Here is a 23,134-nt window from a genome sequence, read left to right as displayed (position 1 = left end):
TTACTACCCTAAAGCAGAAATGGGCCAGGGGAGATACCTGAACACAAGGCCATGAAATTCCCACATCGGGATAGAACTTGAAGCTCTGACACATAAGAAAACGTTAACCACATGAAGCAGCAAAAGAAATGGATGAAAAAATGGCAAAGTGGGACAACCCAATGTTCTGCCACCACCCTCTCATACCTCAAGCAAGGAGAAAAACTGATTTTGGAGTAAATACATTTATTGATACCCATTTCATATATAGTTCAATGAAATAATCTATAAATATAAAAAGCATTTTTCTTTTGGATATCACCATGGTCCATGTAAATACTCAACAGTCAGAATCATCTGCAGGAAGCACTCCAAGTCACACTGTTAGGTTTACAGACCTGAATATACATATTGCATTAAACAGTGGCACTTATGTACTCAAGTGGTCCAGTGGCTTTGGAAAATATGACTACTGGGCATGTGGAATAGAAATAATGTGTTAGGTTTAAATCAATGGAAAGGGTATCAACCATCAACAAAAGCAACAATTATGAATTAATATCCTAGGCAAAGAAAGTACCACAGTTGACACTTGGTGTCAGAATACTGGAGACAAAGTATGTAAAACAATGCCTGTTGCAGCACCACGTGCTCACTCCAACTCCCAGTGGACAGTCCCCCAGTGCCTTAGGGTCACTTGTGGTCAACAAAATGCAATGAAGAAGCTCGATAGCTTAGAATAAAAGGTCTGTAAAAGCTGATATCAAGATTAAAGTAAGCTAAACATTTCAGTGACATAATGAGTTTCTCCCCTAGAAGGGGACTGTGGGAAAAACTTTTAATTCCCTTTGTTACACTGAGCATGATCATTTATCTAATGCAGAAGAAAGAACCCAGATATCCGGTACCCAGAACATAGGTGCAAAAATTTTCTTCCATTTCGAAGTTTTTTCAACACTTCCGAGGGAACTAATGCAACCACTGTTGAGCCTTGCTCTCCACCTGATGCAGCATAAAATTTTCTCTCATTTCTTCAATACAGGAATGTCTTGCTGCAGACTATGTGTCTTCTGAGTTAGCAAGCAAATGCATTTAAAAGGTCTTAGTTGTGCAATGTCCAAAACTGAAATCTGAGAGGCAGTGTTAGAACTTAAGCAAGGCAGGATTTTTAGAGTCTACTCAAATGAAAGCCTAAGTGAAGCATATAAAAATTCAGTCTTTTCTATTATTTTCAACTGGAATTGATGGCAACATTCCCTGGTAAGGATGGGTAACTGGTGTCATATAACTCCAGGTCCAAAATATCCCAACTACGTAAAGTGGACCCAAAAGAGGAGAAATACACACTTGAGTTCTGTGGTCTCCAGAAATTTTTTTTTTTTTTTTTTTGCCATTTTCAAAAAAGAAATAGTAGCTTCAGTTGTACACCACCAGCTGAAGGGGTTTTCATCCAAATGAGAAACTCTACCCCTTGTCTCTAGTGGAACAGGCACCAGATTCCCACAAGCGGCGGCTCTCATGTCCTGTAGCACGTGGCATCCGACCCTGGAGTGAAGAGTAAGCTGGCACAGAGCCCCGACGCTGGGATTCAGACTAGATGGCGTTTCGTGGTGTGCCATTGTGTGTCAGCGCTTTCAGACTGGAGGCACTAGTCTGGTGACCACAGCTCCTGTGAGAAGTCACACCCACCTCAAAAACCTCATGAATAGCTTTTCGGAAACAGTGGAAGTTGTAGTCTATTAAACCTGCAGGAAGGAAAAAGAAAAGAACGCCTCCTGAATTGTCAATTGTGAAATTTTATATTTGGGTTTGCAGCCAAAAATAACTCAGATAAACACTGGTTGGAAATTCTTAAGCCTCCAAACTAGATAGCAACCTTTTCAATCGTAAGAACAGCTGGTCATCACATATATCCACCATCATAACATTCTGCTAGACAACAAATGCAATTAGACCACTACCTTGGCCAAATTAATACCTCTGGCATCCAAGTTTCAAATCACTCAATTCACATTCAAGAAAAGTAAAATATTCAAATACACTGTGTGGCCTGCTTGAACATAGTGTGATCTTTCAGTAATTTATATTTGATTTGATGAAAGTCATTAAATACTTATTGAACAGCACGATAGAGGGTACAATATGTCAAAGGAAACAGCAGATATGGTCCATGCCTTCCAGACAGGATATGCTAGCTGGGGCATAAAGCCAAACTACAAGAAACAAACCAAAACAATCTGGTGTCAAATTGACTACAACTGTGAAGGAAATCCAAAGGAAAAGCCAAGTGCAGGGCAAAGTAATCAACTGAAAACTTCAGGGACAAGAAAGAACTTTGGGAACACAGACACGATTTAATTAGGCAGAAAGGGGGAACAAAATCACAAGAAAACTGCAGGGACCTGGCAATGAGAGCACAGCACAGGCAGAAGACAGGAAAAAAAACGGTCTGACTGGAGAGTGGGACATCAGAGAACTCCTGGTAGGAAATACTAAGAATCAGGTCTGAATAAGTAGGTTACAACCAAATTAAGGTGGACTTTCAGCCTCAGAAAAGAAACAAACTATAAAAGACAAGTTTTGATCAATTCAACTACATTAAAATTTATTTCTGTGCCAAATGTAAAACAGACAATCAAGGAAATTTGAACACTGGCCAGATAGTTGATGATATCATTTAATCACTGTTAATTTTGTCGTTTATTGTTTTAAAAACCACTACCTTTTAGAGATACCTACTGAAACCTGTAGAGACAAAATGATTTCATGTCAGGCCTTTGCTTCAAAATAATCTAGTAGGGAAAGTGGTATAAATATGAAACACAATTAGCTATAATTTTGATAACTACTGAATCTGGGCAAATGATTAAAAGGCTTTTATTATACTGTTTTCTCTACTTTTTTACATATTTGACAGTTTCCACAATAAAATAAAAAAGCTTAATAATCTATAATAACTGAGAAGCTGTCCAGGAAACATGATTGAAGTGTGTCCGTGGATGAGGGCTGAACCAAGGAGCTGAATGCATACAGATTCCTTGTGCTGTCCTACCTTTGTGTACACCTGAAAATTCCCATAAACAAAAGTTAATTTTTTTTTTTTTTTAGAGATAGGGTCTCACTTTGACACCCAGGCTGGAGTGCAGTGGTGCAACCATACCCCACTGTAACCTCAAACTCCTGTGCTCAAGTAATCCTCATGCCTCAGCCTCCTGAGTAGATGGGACTACAGGTACGAGCCACCACACCCAACTAACTTTTTAATTTTTTGGTAGAGGCAGAGTCTTGCTATCTTGCCCAAGCTGGTCTGGAACTCCTGAGCTCAAGCGTCCTCCCACCTCAGCCTTCCAAAGCACTGAGATTACAGGTGTGAGTCACCACACCCGGTCTAAAAAAATTTTTTTTAAGATTAAAATGGTTAGGAGCAGGCCACAAGTGATGCACACATGTAATCCCAGCTACTTGAGAGGCTGAGGTGTGAAGACTGCTTGAGCTCAGGAGTTCAAGACCAGCCTGAGCAACACAGCAGGACTCCCATCTCAAAATAAAAACACAAATAAAAAAATAAACTAACATAGAGAAAAATAAGGAACTGCTAACGATCAGTGCAAAAAAAGATAAATATACATTGAATAGGTAAAATGTGAAAGAAGAAACCTGAATAGCCATGAAAAGGTACTTGCCATGAAAAGACACTTGCTCTAACCAGTAATTTAAAAAGTAAAAATGAGAATCAAATAAGATACCCTTTCACACCTACCAGATTGATAATAATTAAACAGTCTGACAATACCAAGCGTTACTAAGGATAAGAAGCGATAAGAACTTCCATAGACCAGTGCCAGCCAGGGGTAAAAATGGTAAAGTCATTTTGGAGAGTTGTTTGGCAATATCTTTATTAGTCAAAGACATATGTACTCTTATAAATTCCACTCCTAAATGCATACCCTAGAGAAATTCTCCACATGTGCAAAGGCAAACTTGTTCATGAGCATTTATTACAGATTTGTAATTTTTAAAATAATCCAAATGTCCAGCAACAAGAAAATAAAATGTGGTATAGTCAACCCATAGAATACTATACAGCAGTGAAAAGGAATGAACTAGAACTATGTGTCATCAATTTGAACATATCTCAAAAACGACCTAAACGAAAAGAATCAAGCAAATTGCAGAAGACTACTTATATTTTTATATCATTCATACAATACTCTATTGTTTAAGGATAGACATGAAGTAAAAAAAAAAAAAATAGGAAAAATAAAATACATATAGCTCAAAAGAAGGGATTTCAATTGAGAAAAACACACAGAAGACTTCAACTGGCCAGGCCATTGGCTCTCATCTGTAATCCCAGCACTTTGGGAGACTGAGGGAAAAGGATTGCTTGAGGCAACGAGTTCAAGACCAGTCTGGGCAACATAGAGAGATCCTATCTCTAAAAAAATTTTTTTTAATTAGCCAGCATGGTAGCATGAGCCTATACTCCCAGCTACTCAGGAGGCTGAGGTGGGAGGATCTCTTCAGCCCAGGAGTTTGAGGCTACAGTGAATTATGATCATGTGGGGGCAATGGAGTGAGATTCTGTCTCCAAAAAAAAAAAAAAGGTTTTAATTGTATTTGTTATTTTAGTTCTTAAGTTGAAAGGTGCATATACATGTTTTGTTTTACCCAAAAGTTTGTGTACATCTGAACTATCCCATTAAAAACTCAGGTATAAGAGGGAGGACTTGTTGCAGTAAATAACAGAGCTACTGGAGATCCTTGAGTAGTTAAATAATATAAATTTTCTGAAAACTAGTCTGTTTTTGGGATAAAAGATGATACATACTACCCCCTCCACATATATGTCAACTACAGGAATATTATCAAGTAAGAGACTACTGCAGCACCACTGGCCTGAAGCAATGAGAACCTGGAGTGGAATCACTGACAGTGACAATGGAAAGGAAACCCAAGAAACAGTTCCAAGAAACAAATGATCAGATTTGGTGAAAATTCAATATAAACAACACAGAAGAATAGAAAAAAGAGATCACAAAATCTCCTCTGTGAAGCAATCTGCAAGCGCCCCTTCAGCAATCACACCACACAATTACCTAACTACAAGATATCTACGCTCGGACAGGAGAAACTCGCGTGACCACTGACAGAAGTATGACAGCCAAGAAAGTCACAAAGCAGGAGAAATACTCGTCAACCAATGATTGACATGACGTTGAAGGTAACATTCACAATATTTAAGAAAGAACGTCTTACTAATAGCTCCAAATATGGGACAAGAGCATGAGCCAAAGTCATAGCTGGAGATGTGAATTTTTCAATCACATAGAGAAGATTAACTGAAGCCATGTATTTGATGAGCTGACCTAGAAAATAAGCAAGCAGAAAGACCTGGCTCTGACAAACAGGACTGAGGGAAAAAAAAAAAAACAGCCAGAAGAAACAGGAGAGGTGGTCGGGAAAACAAACACACAAAATATCCCAAGAATTCAGCTTCAGAGAAGCAAAGAGAGAAGAAAGTTTTCAGAAAGGAGGGAGTGACAAGATCACATGCTTAGAAGGATGAAAAGGCTGCAGAGTAAGAAAAGGCCACTGAATGCAGCAAGGAGGTAACCTGGTAACTTCTAAAAGTCTAGTTTCTACCATCAGAGTGAACAAGCAACATATAGAATGGGAGAATATTTTTACAATCTATCCATCTGACAAAGGGCTAATATCCAGAATCTACAAGGAACTTAAACAAATTTACAAGAAAAAAAACAGCCCCATTAAAAAGTGGGCGAAGGATATGAACAGCCACTTCTCTAAAGAAGACACTTATGCAGCCAACAAATATATGAAAAAAAGCCCATCATCACTGGTCATTAGAGAAATCCAAATCAAAACCACCATGAGATACCATCTCACGCCAGTTAGAATGGCGATTATTAAAAAATCACAAAACAACAGATGCTGGAGAGGATGTGGAGAAATAGGAATGCTTTTACACTGTTGGTAGCAGTGTAAATTATTTCAACCATTGTGGAAGACACAATGTGGCAATTCCTCAAGGGTCTAGAACCAGAAATACCATTTGACCCAGCAATCCCAAAGAATTATAAACCATCCTACTATAAAGACACATGCACATGTACGTTTATTGCAGCACTCTTCACAATAGCAAAGACTTGGAACCAACCCAAATGCCCATCAACGATAAACTGGATAAAGAAAATGTGGCACATATACACCATGGAATATTATGCAGCCATAAAAAAGGATGAGTTCATGTCCTTTGCAGGGACATGGATGAAGCTGGAAACCATCATTCTCAGCAAACTAATACAGGAACAAAAAAACCAAATACTGCATGTTCTCACTCATAAGTGGGGAGCTGAACAATGAGAACACATGGACATAGCAAGGAGGACATCACACACCAGGGCCTGTCAGCGGGTGGGTGGCTGGGGGAGGGATAACATTAGGAGAAATACCTAACGTAGATGACGGGTCAATGAGTGCAGCAAACCACCATGGCATGTATACACCTATGTAGCAAACCCGTGCATTCTGCACATGTATCCCAGAACTTAAACTATGAACAATAAAAGTCTAGTTTCAGTAGACTTGTTCAGATGGAAGCCAAACTGCATTCAGTTAAACAGGTAATGAAAGCATCTGAAGGCAGAAAGGCTAGATTTAAAATGAAAGATCAAAAAAAGAAAAGAGAAAATCTGATCTATATATGGAAGGGAAGGGACAAAAGCAGTTTGAGCTTTTTTTTTTCTAATAGCTATTTGTCTAACACTGCAATTATTATTTTCTCTTGTTTTCAAGAACCTGAAAAGTTATGGCAAATAAATTAACATAAAAAACAGCTTTTTAAAATGCTATTACCTTTTCGTTCAAAGCTTTCTTCCCTTAGAATGCAGACCAGTGCCAAAAATTTAGTCACCTCCTTTAAATAAAGGACAGTTGTATTATTCAGCTTGATAATTGCCATAGATTCTTTGTCATAAGCACTTCCACTTCCATCTTCCTTTAACCTATTTTAAAAGAAAGTACTATTCATTACAGGTTTCCCATCTAGGCATATGCCACATTTACTTCGCACAATGACATCCGCCAGTTTCCCAAATGTCTCTGGGAAATAATACTGGCTTAAATATACTGGGAGAGAGTGTTGTTAAGGTATAGTGTTCCTAAACACAGAATCTCAGGGATTCCTATTAAAAACAACAACTCCATACACATCCTTTAATATAGATAATCAGACATTTGGAGAAAAAGGTGCAAACATATGTATATCTTAACCAGGGAAATGACAACACTACCAACATCTCACTAAGTGGAGCTACTCACCCCCTACACTGTGTTCCGTAAACCCAGCTGAGGTGTCTCCTCTCTTCACTGCCCTCAGGTCACAGGGCCCCTCTGGGACCTGCCACCTCACTTAGATGAGCTCCTTCAAGGCACATTCTATATGCCAGGTCAATCACATTTTCACAGAAAACATATTTTTTGCTTCCTCACAAAAGCAAGAAAATACTTAAGACTAAACAAGAAGAGTCTCAGCTAGAGACTAGTAGGGACTATGTTGAAATTAACAACTTTTAAAAAAGGATATGGACTCAGAGTCTTTTCTGATGTACTTGCCTATAAAAATCTAAAGGTTATCTAGCTATTGTTAGGAATTAAGAGTTATCAAAAATGCTTTTTTAAAAGTATTTGCCTTCAAAAACAAAAAAGGTGAGGGAAATAACACTAAAAAGAAAATGTCGGCTGGGCACAATGGCTCATGCCTGTAATCCCAGCACTCTGGGAGGTTGAGGTGGGCCGATCATCTGAGGTCAGGAGTTCAAGACTTGCCTGGCCAACATGGTGAAATCCCATCTCTACTAAAAAATACAAAAAAAAAAAAAAAAAAAAAATCCATTAGCCAGGCATGGTGGCGCACACCTGTAGTCCCAGCGACTCGGGAGGCTAAGGCAGGAGAATCACTTGAACCCAAGAGGCAGAGGTTGCAGTGAGCCGAGACTGTGCCACTGCACTCCAACCTGGGCAACAAGAGTGAAACTTTTTCTTTGATAGCAAAACAATGTATCTTTTTTCTCCTATTTTCACTTTTCTATATTTTCCATGCAGTTTTTAATGAATAGGGGCAACTATTCCAAGCCTCACAATTTATGTTCTCATATGGTAGCATGAGCATAATGTCAAACAAAATTTGGGGTCTGCATGGTGGGTCATGCCTGTAATCCCAGCACTTTGAGAGGCTGAGGTGGGAGGAACACTTGAGCTTTGGAGTTCGAGATCAGCCTGGGCAACACAAGAACACACATACACACACACACACAATTTTAAGGTGACAGAAATAACACTAAAACAGTTGTTAGTAGTTGACCTGAATACTGGCTCTTTACTCCTATTTTCATTTCTCTATATTTTCAGTGTATTTTTTTTTTCACGAAGTGGGGGCTTATTTTTACTATTCTGAACCTTGCAGTTAACCTTCTTATACATTTCTTTGATCCTCACAACAACTCTGAGGACACAAATTATTACTATAGCCCTATTTAACCACATTATGTCCTTTCTGCAACAAGCGAAAGTAAACTACATAAATACAAAGAAGACTATGCCCATTGAAAAGATACAGAGGCCAGGCACATGCGTACACCTGTAATCTCAACACTTTGGGAGGCCAAGGAGGATCACTTTGGCCCTGGAGTTCAAAACCAGTCTGGGCAACAAAGTGAGACTCCATCTCTACAAGAATATCCAAAAGTTAGCCAGGTATGGCGGCACACGCCTGTGCTCCCGGCTACACAGGAGGCTGGAGGACAGCTTGAGCCCAGGAGGTCGAGGCTGCAGTGAGCTGTGTTCACACTACTGCACTCCAGCTTGGGCAACAGAGTGAGACCCTATCTCAAAAAAAAAAAAAAAAGGGTAGGAACTGAAGTTCATTAAAAATAAAGTGATCTCCTGGCAAAGTCAGGACTCAAACTTAGGGTTTTTAACTCAATTCCATGCAGTTTCCAGTACCTTAACTAATATAAAGTTAATTTGGGAAGGCAGAGTGGAGGGGAAATTAGTGTCATTTGCTTTTAAGAGTATAGAAGAAAACAACTTCCTTCTAATTGGAGAAGAGGAAGTTGTAAGTGCTACATGTTCTCAGCTTATAGTTAAGATGTCCCATGCAGATCTTTTTCTGTGCCACATGGAAAGTGAGAACAAGAACTAACTCTGACAACAGGTTCCAACACAGACAACCCTGAAGATGATTCCCTAAACCAGTACCCACAGCCAGCAACTGTAAGAAACTATAAAGTTCCTAATGTCAAGCCAGCATATGATCTTGAATCACACACTAACACGAGAAAGAAATAAGAAAGGCACATTCTATTCAAAGTCTGGAGATTAGCGCGACTTGATTTGGCTGTGATTAATAAAATTAAGAATAAAAATATGTTAATGACCATAAAATGCTTACTCAGAATCTGTAAAGCAAAAGATCTGCTTTCTACATTTATCTGTTTTAAGTTTTTAAGACTATTAGGAAAATATGCTTATCTGAATCTTAGTCAAAATAATGCCAAGGCAGGCCAAGAGTGGTGGCTCATGCCTATAATCCCAGCATTTTGGGAGACCAAGGCGGAATACTGCTTGAGGCCAGGAGTTCAATACCAGCCTGGGCAACACTATGAGACCCTGTCTCTACAAAATATTAAACTTAAAAAAAAAAAAAAGGCCAGGTGCAAGGGTTCACACTTGTAATCCCAGCACTTTGGGAGACCGAGGCAGGAGATTCACTTGAGTCCCGGAATTCAAGACCAGCCTGGGCAACATAGTGAGACCCCATCTCTACAAAAATCAAAAATCAGCCAGGCATGATGGCACACGCCTGTAGTCAGGAGGATCACGTGAGCCTGGGAGGCGGAGGCTGCAATGAGCCGTGATTGTGCCACTACAATTCAGCCTTAGTGACAGACCATGTCTCAAAAAAAAAAAAAAAAAAGTTAGCTGGGTATGGTGTGGTGTGTGGCTCTAGTCCCAGCTACTCAGGAGGCTGAGGTGCGAGGATCACTTGAGTCCAGGAGGTAGAGGCTGCAGTGACCTGTGGCTGGACTGCAGTGATGTAATCATAGCTCATTGCAGCCTGGAACTCCTGGGATCAAGCAATTCTCCTGCCTCATCCTCCTGCTTAATCCCCCAAGTTTAGCTAGGACTACAGGTGCACACTACCACACCCAGCTAATATAATGTACTTTATTATGTATAAGGTATTTTAAAATGTATTGGCTGGGAGCGGTGGCTCATGCCTATAATCCCAGCACTTTGGGAGGCTGAGGCAGGTGGATCACCTGAGGCCAGGAGTTCGAGACCAGCCTGGCCAACACGGTAAAACCCTGTCTCTACTAAAAATACAAAATCATCCGGGCGTGGTGGTGCACCCTGTAATCCCAGCTACTCGGGAGGCTGAGGCAGGAGAACTGCTTGAATCTGGGAGGCAGAGGTTGCAGTGAGCCGAGATCGCACCGCTGCACTCCAGCCTGGACGACAAGAGCGAGACTGTCTCAAAAAAATAAATAAAATAAATAAAATGTATCTAACACTGAAAATAAATTTCACAGCTAAATTTGATTTTTATATTATAAAAAAGTTGGTTTACGAAATTTTGATTTGTTTTAAATAAAAACCAAACATTCTACTCATCCATTTTTTAAATCAGAAATGGGAAATATGAAACTTTCCTAAAAAATATAATAAACGGACAATGCCTCATTTTCATTATGTAAAGAATTAAAACAAGCCGGGCACGGTGGCTCACGCCAGTAATCCCAGCGCTTTGGGAGGCCAAGGCAGGTGGATCATGAGGTCAGGAGTTCAAGACCAGCCTGGCCAACATGGTGAAACCCATCCCTACCAAAAATATAAAAAATTAGCCAGGTGTGGTGGCAGGCACCTATAATCCCAGCTACTCAGGAAGCTGACGCAGGAGAATCGTTTGAACCCAGGAGGAGGAGATTGCAGTGCGCTGAGATCTCACCATTACACTCCATCCTGGGCAACAGAGCAAGACTCTGTTTCTCTCAAAAAAAAAAAAAAAAAAAAAAAGGGCCGGGCACAGTGGCTCACGCCTGTAATCCCAGCACTTTGGGAGGCCAAGGTGGGCAGATCACAAGGTCAGGAGATAAGAGACTATCCTGGTTAACATGGTGAAATCCCGTCTCTACTAAAAATATAAAAAATTAGCTGGGCATTGTGGCGGGCACCTGTAGTCCCAGCTACTCAGGAGGCTGAGGCAGGAGAATGGTGTGAACCTGGGAGGCAGAGCTTGCAGTGAGCTGATACCGCGCCACCACACTCCAGCCTGGGCAACAGAGCAAGACTTCATCTCATAAATAAATAACAAAAGAGAGCATATAATCACAAAAGTTAAAGGAATAGATGGACAGATATAGAATAGGTTAAGACAAATGTACTCTCCTACTCAGAGGCAGCTGGAGAAGGACACGGAAAAATTAGGCAAAAGACCAAACTGAAGGGCAGAGTCAGAGGTGAAAGAGACATTTAGACTAGATGGAGCAGAGAGAAGACACAGGTAGTAGAAAGTAAAGATAATGCTAAAGCATCTGAAAAGCAACTTGAGAGTGCCGATGTTAACATACCAGGGGAATCTAGGAAGTCAGAGTGTGCACAGAATGTTGTTAGCTCTTTTTTTTTTTTTTTTGGTAAGGCTGGGGTCTGTGTTGCCCAGACTGGTCTCCAACTCCCGGCCTCAAGTGATCCTCTCACGCCAGCCTTTCAAACATCTGGGATTATGGGCACAAGCCACCACACCTGGCCATTATCAGCTTTTGAAAAGCCAGTAATTCTCCAAAGTTTTCACTAGTCCTCTGGCCTATCCTACAAAATCACTTGCTGGCTGGCTTTCATAAATTTCTATATAGAGTTTGGCAAATTTACATAAAGGAAGAGCTCAAATTTTAGAGATTTATTTTGGAAACTTGTATATATGGGTCAGATTTTTAAAAGTTCTTCCAGCATCCAAAATTCTAATTACTTTCTTTGCTCTCTGAAATATTGAGAATCCCTAATTCCACAAAGCCTGAGGTTAAATCAGGAACCAGAACTTACTTTGTTATTCACACCATTTTAAATAAATTAATCTAGCTTTTCAATCTAGCTAAGTTCCAGTAGTGAGAAGACACCGTGCAACCCTCCCCCATTCCCACAACAGTGGGAGAAACTTGCAGTGATAAACAAGTCCAGTTCTAGTCATGCTTTCCAACTTTTCTTAGCCATTCTCTGAAGAAGTAAGACCCAGCAGCCCACTTCCAGAAAAATCATGCTCCAAGTTAAAGCACTATGGTCAGAACAATCCCAGTTCATGTAGTACTACTTGCCAGAGGCCTCAGAAATTAGTCTTCCGGACAAATCAAGTTAATAGTTTTCTGCCTGTCTGAGATACTGCAGGAATATGTATATAACTTACCCATATATACAAGAAACATCAATTACAACATCGATCATGTCACAGCAAAGTTCGTAAGACTGCATATCCACAGGGGAACTGTCTGTTGCAATGTAGATTTTGCTGACGACATCAAAGAGAAAAGCTTTTTCAATACCTGAATTCTTGGAAAAACAAATGGGAAACTGTTCAGTATTTTTTAAGAATCACAATTTACAATGGATTAAAGATCTTGAATTACTGAATAACATCCAAGGCCATTTTTAATTCTATAACCCATACCAAAAAACAAATAGCACTTGCTTGAGAGACACTTCTATTATCCAAAGAATGAAAGTGGAATTATTTCTCTACTCTGATTTACTGACATAATTTCATGAGTCAAATGTTCTTCTTCTTCCTCTTTACTCAAATGAATTATTTTCTAAGACATCATAAAAAATTTAACAAAAATCTCTAAAAATCAAGCAATGCTACATTTTCAATAATCCTCTTATTAATATAACCCATCTCTGATTTGAATCACCTTGCTATCAAGAAAGGCATTATGTGGGAATTTACAAAGCATAAAAGAATTACACTTTGACATCAACATCTATTTAAGAATTCAGAAAATAACTTGAGTAATACTTTATGTTATTTATTTTACATGTCAAGCAAGTCATTAATCTTTGTACTTGATTCAGATTAATTCAAGACTTTAGAAAATTTGAAAACACAAATATATTCACAAAAATGGAATCAGAAGCTGCAGTGAATTAAATATAAATTGCTCACTTACTGATATAAAGATATTTAATAGGTTTTCCAAGGTCGGCAGTTGCGGAATGAGTTTCTGTACCACCTTACTAAAGGCTTCAAATATTGAATGGTCATAGATACTAGTCAGATAAAAGCTGAAAAACACAACATAGCTTGATTAATTTGAAAAATACCTTATGTTCTGTGACTATTATAATACATAAAATTTTAAGTTTCTTAACATTTGATTTCAGTAAGTTCAATAAAGCCTCTTTATCTTGTCTACCATGCCCATTACTCAAGATGACAAATACACTTTCCCACCTGGCTTCATCTCTCTACTGGATTTACACAGAGGGCAACTGAAGTAGTACTGACAAAAGGATTTTCAGGTACATAAACTCCAGTATTCACTGAAGTCTTTGCAATCTGATCCAAAAAGCTTTTTTTAAGCACATAACTGAGACCAAAAATAAGATTAAAAACCGAGAAAGCTAGAAGAGTTATGTGACATATATTAAATAAGAATATAATTCAGGTTTCTACTAAAACGTCACCTCAAAAAGTTCTTTCCAGACCAGCCTACCTAAAATAGCACTCCTGTACCCAATGCTTTCAACCCCTTTCCCCTAATTTGTTTTTCTTCACGCCATTGGTAAGTACTTAAAACGATACTATACATTCATTTAGGTGCTTCTGAGCTATGTCACTGAAAATGTAAGTTCCAGGGGAAAGAGACTTTATCAGTCGTGCTCCTAGCAGAAAGCCCACTTCCCTGAACAGTGCTCATAAGTATCTGTTGAATAAACAAATGAGCACAACTGGTGTTTAGAATTTATGTAAAGAACCTATTAAAGAGGATGGGAGTCAGGACTCTACAGCGAATGGAGGAATCTACAGGAGTCTGGAGGCCTAAAAGGACTTACGGTGGAAAAGTAACACATGTAGATTCAATAAAACATGTATTTGAGAGGGAAGCCTTTAACAATTTAAACACTGTCGACAATTCTACCTGCTTTATAGCTCAGGGAGTATAATCTTCATTATATAGTCGCATCCACCACACATTTATACGTATATATATTACAACATCAGAGACACAGAACTGTGTATACTACTTTATAGATAATTTAAAGATACTTTCAGCTGGGCGCGGTGGCTCATGCCTGTAATCTCAGCACTTTGGGAGGCCGAGGCCGGCGGATCACTTGAGGTTGGAAGTTCGAGATCAGCCGGACCAACATGGAGAAACCCCGTCTCTAGTAAAAATACAAAAAATTAGCCAGGCGTGGTGGCGCATGCCTGTAATCCCAGTTACTTGGGAGGCTGAGGCAGGAGAATTGCTTGAACCAGGGAGGCAGAGGTTGTGGTGAGCCGAGATAGCACCATTGCACTCCCGCCTGGGCAACAAGAGCGAAACTCCATCTCAAAAAAAAAAAAAATTCCTTTCAAGGAGCTGACCTAAGAACGTAATCTAGCAAGACAGGGGTCTAATCTAGATGTAAGAGCACTAGAACAGGTAAGGCCAAGATGACCCTATAGGTCCTAGGGAGAAAGGAATATTTTAGTGTTTCCTGTAGGCCAAAAGGCGAGCAAAGTAAGAATGTCACAGAAAGAATACACCTTTGAGGCTTGAGGTAGATGGGGACAGGGAGAACCTGCAAGTCACAGGGCATTTTAGTAAGCTGAGTTTCTAGAAACTGGAAATGAAAAGGAGCTTCATCCATAGGACTGCTAGTACTAACTAAAAGCCTTTTTTTTTTTTTTTTTTTTGAGGCAGAGTCTTGCTCTGTCGCCCAGGCTGGAATCCAGTGGCGCGATCTTGGTTCACTGCAACCTCCACCTCCTGGGTTCAAGCGATTCCCCTTCCTCAGACTCTCCAGTAGCTGGGATAACAGGCACACATCACAATGCCCAGCTAATTTTTTGTATTTTTAGTAGAGACGGGGTTTCACCATGTTGGCCAGGCTGGTCTCAAACTCCCGGCCTCAAGTGATCCACCTGCCTCAGCCTCCCAAAGTGCTGGGATTATAGGCATGAGCCACTGTGCCTGGCCTAAATAAAAGCCTGATGCAACTCTACTGAAGTTAACAAGGTCTAGGACCCTACATGGTACTGAGGAAAGGAATGGCATGTACCACTGAGGTGGGATGCCCTGGAAAGGAACACAGACAAGGAGTAAAGAGAATCAGAAGGATCCCCATGGAGCACTGGGGAACACAGGACAAGAACAGCTCAAAATCCAGGTAAAAACTATTAGCAGTGGATTCCCAGAAAAATAAGATGGAATTTTTATGGAGAACCACTTTCATTTTCTCCTACAAACACTGCTGAATTTTTATTTTTTTAACCATGAATTACTTTCAAATTTTTTAGAAATTTAATCCAGGCAAACTAGAGGTCAATGAGACTTTTCTACATGGTTTCCTAGAAGAATAACTGAAAGATCAAGCAGCCTGAGACCCAGGGAATATTAAAGGAAGGGATAGCGGTTAGCTTGAGCCCATAAGGAAGTCACAACAATAGAAGAGGGACAGAGAAATAACTTGCTATCTCTCTCCCCTGCTCCCCCTTTAAGCTACTTCTATCATCAAGAGAACATTTTCTTGGGTACTTTTTAATACTCATTTCTACCTATATCACCAAATAAAATAAGATGTACAAAAATATTCCTCATACACTTGTAGAATGCATATACAACAAATCAATCCTATCTAGTAGGTATTATTTAATGATTTGTAATAGTAGTTACAAACCAATAGTCCTCTAAATTTAATAGCAGCCTTATGCACATTTATAAGATAAACCCACCTAAGCCAAACTTTAGAGATTCATAAAAGTATAAAGTGTTTTAAAAGCTAAGATATATTAGAGTCAGTCCAGCGGGGAGGTGGAAGGCAGCCAGCAGGAAAAAAAAAAAATGAAAAATAAAGAGTCAGTCCAGATTTGAAAGTGCACTCTCTTTATAAGGCTATTCCTACTAAGAAAGATACTGTCTAACACTCAAGCTAAAGACTTCTACAACAAATGTGACAGATTCACTTCACTGATGCAAGGCGGGGAGAAGTAATGAAACCAAAAGGAAGGAGTCCCAAAGCAGATTTATGCCATGAAGAAACAGCCTGACTCCAGTCTCTTGAGATGCATTTGGAAAAGCACCAGTGGAAACACTTCACATGACTTCAATCTCCAGGAAAATGCAAAAAGTGGGTAAAGTAATTTCTCAATATCAGGCTCCCCAGACAGCTTGGAATTCAACAAAGAGATCAAAAACATAAAAGATGTGGCAAAGGGCACACAGGTAGCAGAAACCTATGGTGTTTGTAATGACAGAGATGGGAATACATTTACACATTGTTCAGGGCTCTCATATCAAACACACATGTTGTTACCTAAGATGGAGTTTTTCTAGCCCAGCATCTGCAAGGTCATCATTGGCCCTTTGATGAATATCCCTCTGTGTTTCTATTTTGTGATCATCAGACAGACCATCAACTTTGTGAATAAAAACCTCAAAATTCATGTCTGGGTTAACTTTGTAGGCTTTAGAAACAGTAATGTGAAGTCTTGTTAAAGCCTCCATGTAGTCATCCTGTAAGTCAGAACAAAATATTTTTTTAAAAGAAATCTTACAAAAGTCAAGTAATGAGTTAAAGCCTCAAACCACCTCTTTCCCCAACCACAGAAAAATACTACCCTAATTATCATCCATATTCAAACATTCAAATATATTAACTATACTACTAAATAACTCTTCAATTGTCTCAACATAAAAAAATTCAATTACCAAGTTAATGCTTGTAATTTTTAATACTAATTTAAGAAAGGAAAAAGGAAATGAACATTTCTTTCCAACATAATTTTTTAAGTAATCCCAGCTCTGCCATTTATTCAGTGTGTCACTCTAAGCAAGTTGATTAAACTCTGATCTCAGTTTACTCATCTGTAAGATCAGAATTACAATACCTAACCATATTGTGAAGATTAAATTAATTAGATCCTGTATGTGAAGGCACCCTCTGTACAGCCTATCACTCAGAAAGCATTCTTAACTAATGCTTAAGCTTATAAAAAGTAAGCTTCTTAAAGGATAGGGACTTGCCCCATTCATCTCACTGACTGCCACATGCTAGGCCCTCCATAAATGCTTGATGAGCTAAGCTCAGTTCTGACAATTAAGTAAACTATTCACTCTAATACCTACTGACTCAGTTCTCATATTCTTCTTTATGTTATGAGATGGGATCTTTTCAGGGAATGACGCCACTATTATAAAATATAGCAACATCTACCATTAACCAATAAAAGTGGAAAGCCAATGTTAGCTGCTCATGAACTAGGACTCAAGGATGTAAACCACATTTCCTAATCATCTGATACTCTGTACCTGCACAATGGCATGTCTGCTCCCAAAGCACCTCTGCAACTGCATCTCTTACACTGTTAGGGAATCTACTGCCAAAGAAATAAGCTGCAAGCACATGACAAAGAAGATAAACAACTTTCCTTTGTTTCTACATCTTTTTCCCACCAGGGAAGAGAAGTAAACACATTACTAACTACCTGTGCGTCAATGACGTATATCAATGCTCCTGTTCCCCTGAAGATCATCTCATAGTCAAAGGTTGGGTCAAAAAAGTCCATTTGCCCAGGAAAATCCCATATCTGGAAATTCACAAAGGAGCTATTGGAAATGTCATCCTTATAAATCTTGTTGGTACTTTCCAAAAACAGGGTCTCGTTGGGTGACATCTTATGAAACACCACCTGTTAAAAGAAAACGGGCAATTTTATGACTATTAAACTTAAGACTTCAAATTTAAAATTCCACCCTGGTTTAACATTTAAACATCTGATCCCATAGCAAAAAAAAAAATTTGAAAAGTAGAAACTGAAGGGTGAATCCATTGGTATTCACTATCCCTTTATTTTCGACAAAAGAAGACACCAAATTAATTTCAATTAAATCTATTTTGGAGCTGAATCTTTTCTATGTTCTATGCACTGTACTCAGTTCTAACAGCAGGAATCTTTATCACCTCCATTAGCTTTTCTGGGAGAAAGTTAACGTTAATTCTGTCAAAATCTGCTTTAAGATTATGAAAGCCTTACAGCTAAAGCTTAAGAAGTCTGTTTTATTCAAACATTACTTAAATGCCTACCTCAGGCTCTGAGGAGTAATTTAAAAAGTGAAACAGACTGGACTCTGCCCTCACTGACTTTGCAGTCTAAGAAGGGCAGTGACTATACCAAGAAGAAAGTGAAAACGTCCAGCGGGAGGCCATGGGGACTGACAGGGAAAAGATAGCTCCCATGAGAAAAGAAACATAAAGGCATTTGTTAAGAATCACAATAATCGGCCCAGTTTGGTGGTTCACACCTGTAATCCCAGCACTTTAGGAGGCCGAGGCGGGCGGATCACTTGAGGTCAGAAGTTCGAGACCAGGCTGACCAACGTGGTGAAACCCCATCTCCACTAAATATACCAAAAGTAGTCGGGGGTGGTGGTGCAAGCCTGTAGTCCCAGCTACTCGGGAAGCTGAGGCAGGAGAACCGCTTGAACCCAGGAGGTGGAGGTTGCAGTGAGTGGAAATCACACCACTGCCCTCCAGCCTGGGCAACGAGCAAGACTCCATAACAAAAAAATAAAAAATAAAAAATTCACAATAATCACAACCTACACAGTCCTAACATAAAACTACTTTGCCTCTAACTTACTTTCTAGAAGAGAAAAATGAACAACTACTCTCAAGGTTTTCTCAGTAACAAATGTGAATAACTAAAATTAGTTTGCTAAAAACCTACAGTCAACGTACCCAAGTTTTGCTGTAGAGGTGAAAATCAAGGTAAATAAAACACAGTACTCCAAGAAATCTGGAAGAACGCTGTTCTTTAAAAAGATCCCATCTACAAAATATCACAGATTCAGAAAGAAAGAAAGAAAAATCACAGATTTATTGCGGATAGGCCTTTGCAACAGAGTGGAGAGGTGAAAAGACCAGATGCCTGCTGATACCAGTTTCATTACCAGCTCACTCCGCGTGTAATGGGTTTGGCTGATGCTGGAAGTCAATCTTGCCTTTATTTAACCCTTACTAAACAGTGTAGGCTGGCATGGTGGCTCACGCCTGTGATCCCAGCACTTTGGGAGGCTGAGGACGATCACTTGAGGTCAGCAGTTCGAGACGACCCTGGCCAACATGGTGAAACCCCGTCTCTACTAAAAATACAATAATTAGCAGGGTGTGGTGGCGCGCGCCTGAAATCCCAGCTACTCGGGAGGCTGAGGCCGGGATAACCGCTTGAACCCAGGAGGTGGAGGTTGCACTTAACCGAGATTGCGCCACTGCATTCTCCAGCCTGGGCGACAAAGCGAGACTCCGTCTCAAAAACATAAACAAACAAACGTGTACAGCCCTTCATTTGTTCACGAAAGCCCAAAAGTGAAAAGCAAACTAGGTCCGCAAAATATTCTCAAAGTGTCAGATTTTTATAAACACACCCCTACAGAGGGTAATATCACCAGTAATTACAGTCACCAGGCCACAACTACTGAAATGGGTGCAATCTCACTACCCAACTCCCAGTAATGTTACAGCGAAGTCTCTCCTTCACATCAGTAGCGAGAATTACAACGCCCAGTGTCTTAGTCACAACTCTTTCTGACGCTGCTCCCTGGGGCTCTGCTGGGAATCCCTGCACACTCAGGTCACCTGAAGTGAGAGCAAATCAAAACGGGCCAGGGGAGGGAGTCCACGAAGTTCTCCAAGTGAGAACTGGAGAGTGCGTCTCAGTTTCGTAAATGACACAGGAGCTGGGTCCCAGGGGGCGGAGGTCTTGGGCGGTGCCACCGGGCACCTGCCTCCCTGCAGCCAGTTTCGCCTTCAGCGCTCCACTTGGCCTCAGCTGACTTGGGCGTGGACGCAGAGGTCGGGGTCCCCGCACGGGCCGCGCCTGTGCGCTCGCAAGAGTGGAAGAGAAAGTGCGGAGGGACGGAGCGCAGGCGGGCCCCGGCCGCCGCCCTCCCGGGCGTCCCCGCTACCGGCCACCTGAGCTCCGGAGAGGGGGCGGGGGACAGGGCGCAGCCCCGCTCACCTTCTGGATGGAGGACTTGCCGCTGCGCCGGAGTCCCATGAGCAGAATCCTCGGCTTAGAGCTGTCAGCGCCCCCCGGGCCACAGCCTCCGCCTGCCCCTGCCCCAACCCCGCCGCCCGCCGCCGCCGCCTCCTCTTCCTCCTCCTCCACGCCGTAGCCGAAGTCCTTTGGAAACGAATCGGCCGCGCCGTAACTGCCGGCGAGGGGCGTCTCCTCCGCCCCGTACTGCAGGGACATGGTGCTGGAGCCGCCGCCGCCCGCGCCCTGACAGGCCAGGCCAGGCCGAGCCAGGCCGCCGCCTCCCCAGTCCGCCTCCGCCGCCGCCGCCACCGCCACCGCCGCCGCCCCCGGCAGCCGCCACCGTCCGGCCCGCCCCCCAGAGCCTGGCTCTCATAGGGCCCGAGCCGAAGTCCAGCCGCTCATTGGCCGTCCGAGCTGCCACTCGAGAGCAGCAGGGTAGGTGGTGCCCCGTCACGTGCCGGAATCACCTGACTAGCAGCCGCGGAGGGGGGAGGAGGAGTCACGAGGAGGGCGGCTCGGCCGCGCCTCTTGCCTGTGATCGGGCCCTCAGCCCTCCGCCCCGGCCCGCATGCACCGCTGTCCGCACTGCTCCCCTGCCTTCTTCCGGGCTCCCAGAGCACCGCTATGGAGATGCTCTCCCGGCATTTGAGGGAAGAATTGATTATCCTCATCCTGCAACTGTACTTTCCCAACCGATATTTGTTGATGCCTGCCGTGTCCTGGGTACCTACCAAGGGGCACAGAACTGGATCCGACTCGGACCCTGCCTGCCCTCAGGTTGCTTGAAGATGAACAGAGAGATCGGACCTCTGCGTAAGTAACCTCGCTACGAAATATTATGTGGGAAGGTCACGGATAAATAATGCTCGGGAGTTGGATGAGAAAGCGTCTGAGCAGATCTAGGTGGATGGATAGATTGGGATGTGCAAAGAAAGGTATGGGGGAGCCAGCCACACTGAGGGCAAACCTCAACCAAGGCAGAGTCACGGGTCACCGTGACTTTGTTCTAGCAGGTAGCTGGACCCTGATAGGAAAGCAGATGCAGCCAAGCTAAAACATCTTACCTTCTTTCTTCAGTAAGTCTCCGATAGTGGATACTGCTGCCACTTCAAACCCAACGGGACTCAATTTGCCCTCCTTCCCGCCTTGTCAAAGTCTACTCCAGGAATTCCATCCCCCATAGAACACTGCCTCTTCTATGACCTCGTTCAGATTAGAGATCAAAGTATTGAATAATGAAAGCAAACAAAAGCAAATGCTTGTCACCAAGTATGTCCGAGAAATCTAGAGGAATTTTTATCTTTGACAATCAGGCTCTAGAACTGGAACTTTGACAAGAGGATCCTCTTAAAGCACAGCCCTATACGCACATGCGGGAAGGTATAGGACTTTGGTTTTGTCTAAACCCGTAAGTTAGAGGTAGGATACACCCTTAGAGGTCATCTAGCCCAACCTCTGACCCAAAACGAACCAACTCTATAGTGTCTAATAGACATGCAAAATGCACTTAAACAGTTCGAAGGGAAAAGAGCTCACCATCTCGAAAGGCAGCCAACTCCACCGTGGTAAACTTTTGTTTAAAAATTTCTTGAAGTCGGCCGGGCGCGGTGGCTCACGCCTGTAATCCCAGCACTTTAGGAGGCAGAGGCGGGTGGATCACGAGGTCAGGAAATCGAGACCATCCTGGCTAACACGGTGAAACCCCGTCTCTACTAAAAATACGAAAAAAATTAGCCGGGCGAGGTGGCGGGCGCCTGTAGTCCCAGCTACTCGGGAGGCTGAGGCAGGAGAATCGCGTGAAACCAGGAGGCGGAGCTTGCAGTGAGCCGAGATCGCGCCACTGCACTCCAGCCTGGACGACAGAGCGAGACTCTGTCTCAAAAAAAGTATTAAAGTCAAACCACACTCCCTGAAGCCTAATAGAATAAAATAGGAATAGTCTTCATCTTTTTCATGACAGCACTTCAAATACCAAATTGCAGTATTCATTACCCACTAAGTCTTCTCTGTTCCTTGCTGAACATCCTATTTCAACCATTCTATGGTGCTATTCAATACAACTGATATACATGATAGACATGTTATTTTTCTGCAGTCAAACATGTAGCCGCTAGTCCTATGAGGAATGAGCACTTGAAATGTTGCTAGTGTAACTGAGGAACTTTTTTTTTTTTGAGACGGAGTCTCGGTCTGTCTGTCGCTAGGCTGGAGTGCAGTGGCACGATTGCAGCTCACTGCAACCTCTGCCTCCCGGGTTCAAGCGATTCTCCTGCCTCAGCCTCCTGAGTAGCTGGGACCACACGCGCCCACCACCACGCCCAGCTAATTGTTGTATTTTTAGTAGAGACAGGGTTTCACCATGTTGGCCAGGATGGTCCCTGTCTCTTGCCCTGCATTCAATCTTGTCAATTTCATCAAACATCTGACTCCTACAAAGCAATACTAAACAGTACAACTTTCAGAATGACCATTTAACACCTAGACAATATTTCTATTTGTACTTTCCAGAATGGAATTTTTTTTAAGGATCCATAGAGTGGTTCACATTGATAATCACTGGAACTAACACTTTGTCAGCAATCCTAGTGCCTAAATGTCTATAGCTGCATTTCTGAACCTAAACGTTAAGACTTGATACTTCAACTTTTTGGTTTAGGCCCAGCAGTTTGGGTATTCCACGTGGTTAATCATTTTAAAGCTTGTTTCAATATAGTCTTCCAAACAGACTTTCCAATTTGTGTCACAGATTTGGCACTACCATCTGGTCTGTATGTAATCCTTTACAGTTTGCAAGGCACTTTTACATCCGTTATATTTAATTTGATTCTTACAACCACC

General features: G+C 41.7%; 1 protein-coding gene and 1 long non-coding RNA gene across 2 annotated transcripts in view; one reads left to right on the top strand and one right to left on the bottom strand.

Annotated features, from left to right (window-relative positions):
• Window positions 1–208: 208 nt before the first annotated feature.
• On the bottom strand, window positions 209–22,575 carry RRAGC (Ras related GTP binding C). Its single transcript, XM_001113124.5, has 7 exons — window positions 20,276–22,575; window positions 17,744–17,947; window positions 16,573–16,772; window positions 13,221–13,335; window positions 12,461–12,603; window positions 6,859–7,007; window positions 209–1,724 (listed from the first exon to the last, which is right to left on the bottom strand). The coding sequence occupies exons 1-7, from the start codon at window positions 20,510–20,512 to the stop codon at window positions 1,573–1,575; spliced, it is 1,200 nt and encodes a 399-aa protein (XP_001113124.2). The 5' UTR covers window positions 20,513–22,575; the 3' UTR covers window positions 209–1,572.
• The window catches only part of LOC106997876 (uncharacterized), a 33,681-nt gene continuing 31,355 nt past the window's right edge, over window positions 20,809–23,134 (top strand). Inside the window, exon 1 of the long non-coding RNA XR_013403858.1 lies at window positions 20,809–21,109. This is a non-coding gene — a long non-coding RNA (uncharacterized LOC106997876). The remainder of the gene's footprint in view (window positions 21,110–23,134) is intronic.

Source organism: Macaca mulatta, chromosome 1, assembly GCF_049350105.2.
Source record: "Macaca mulatta isolate MMU2019108-1 chromosome 1, T2T-MMU8v2.0, whole genome shotgun sequence".
Lineage (NCBI taxonomy): Eukaryota > Metazoa > Chordata > Mammalia > Primates > Cercopithecidae > Macaca > Macaca mulatta.
This window is presented reverse-complemented; position numbering and strand designations above follow the sequence as displayed.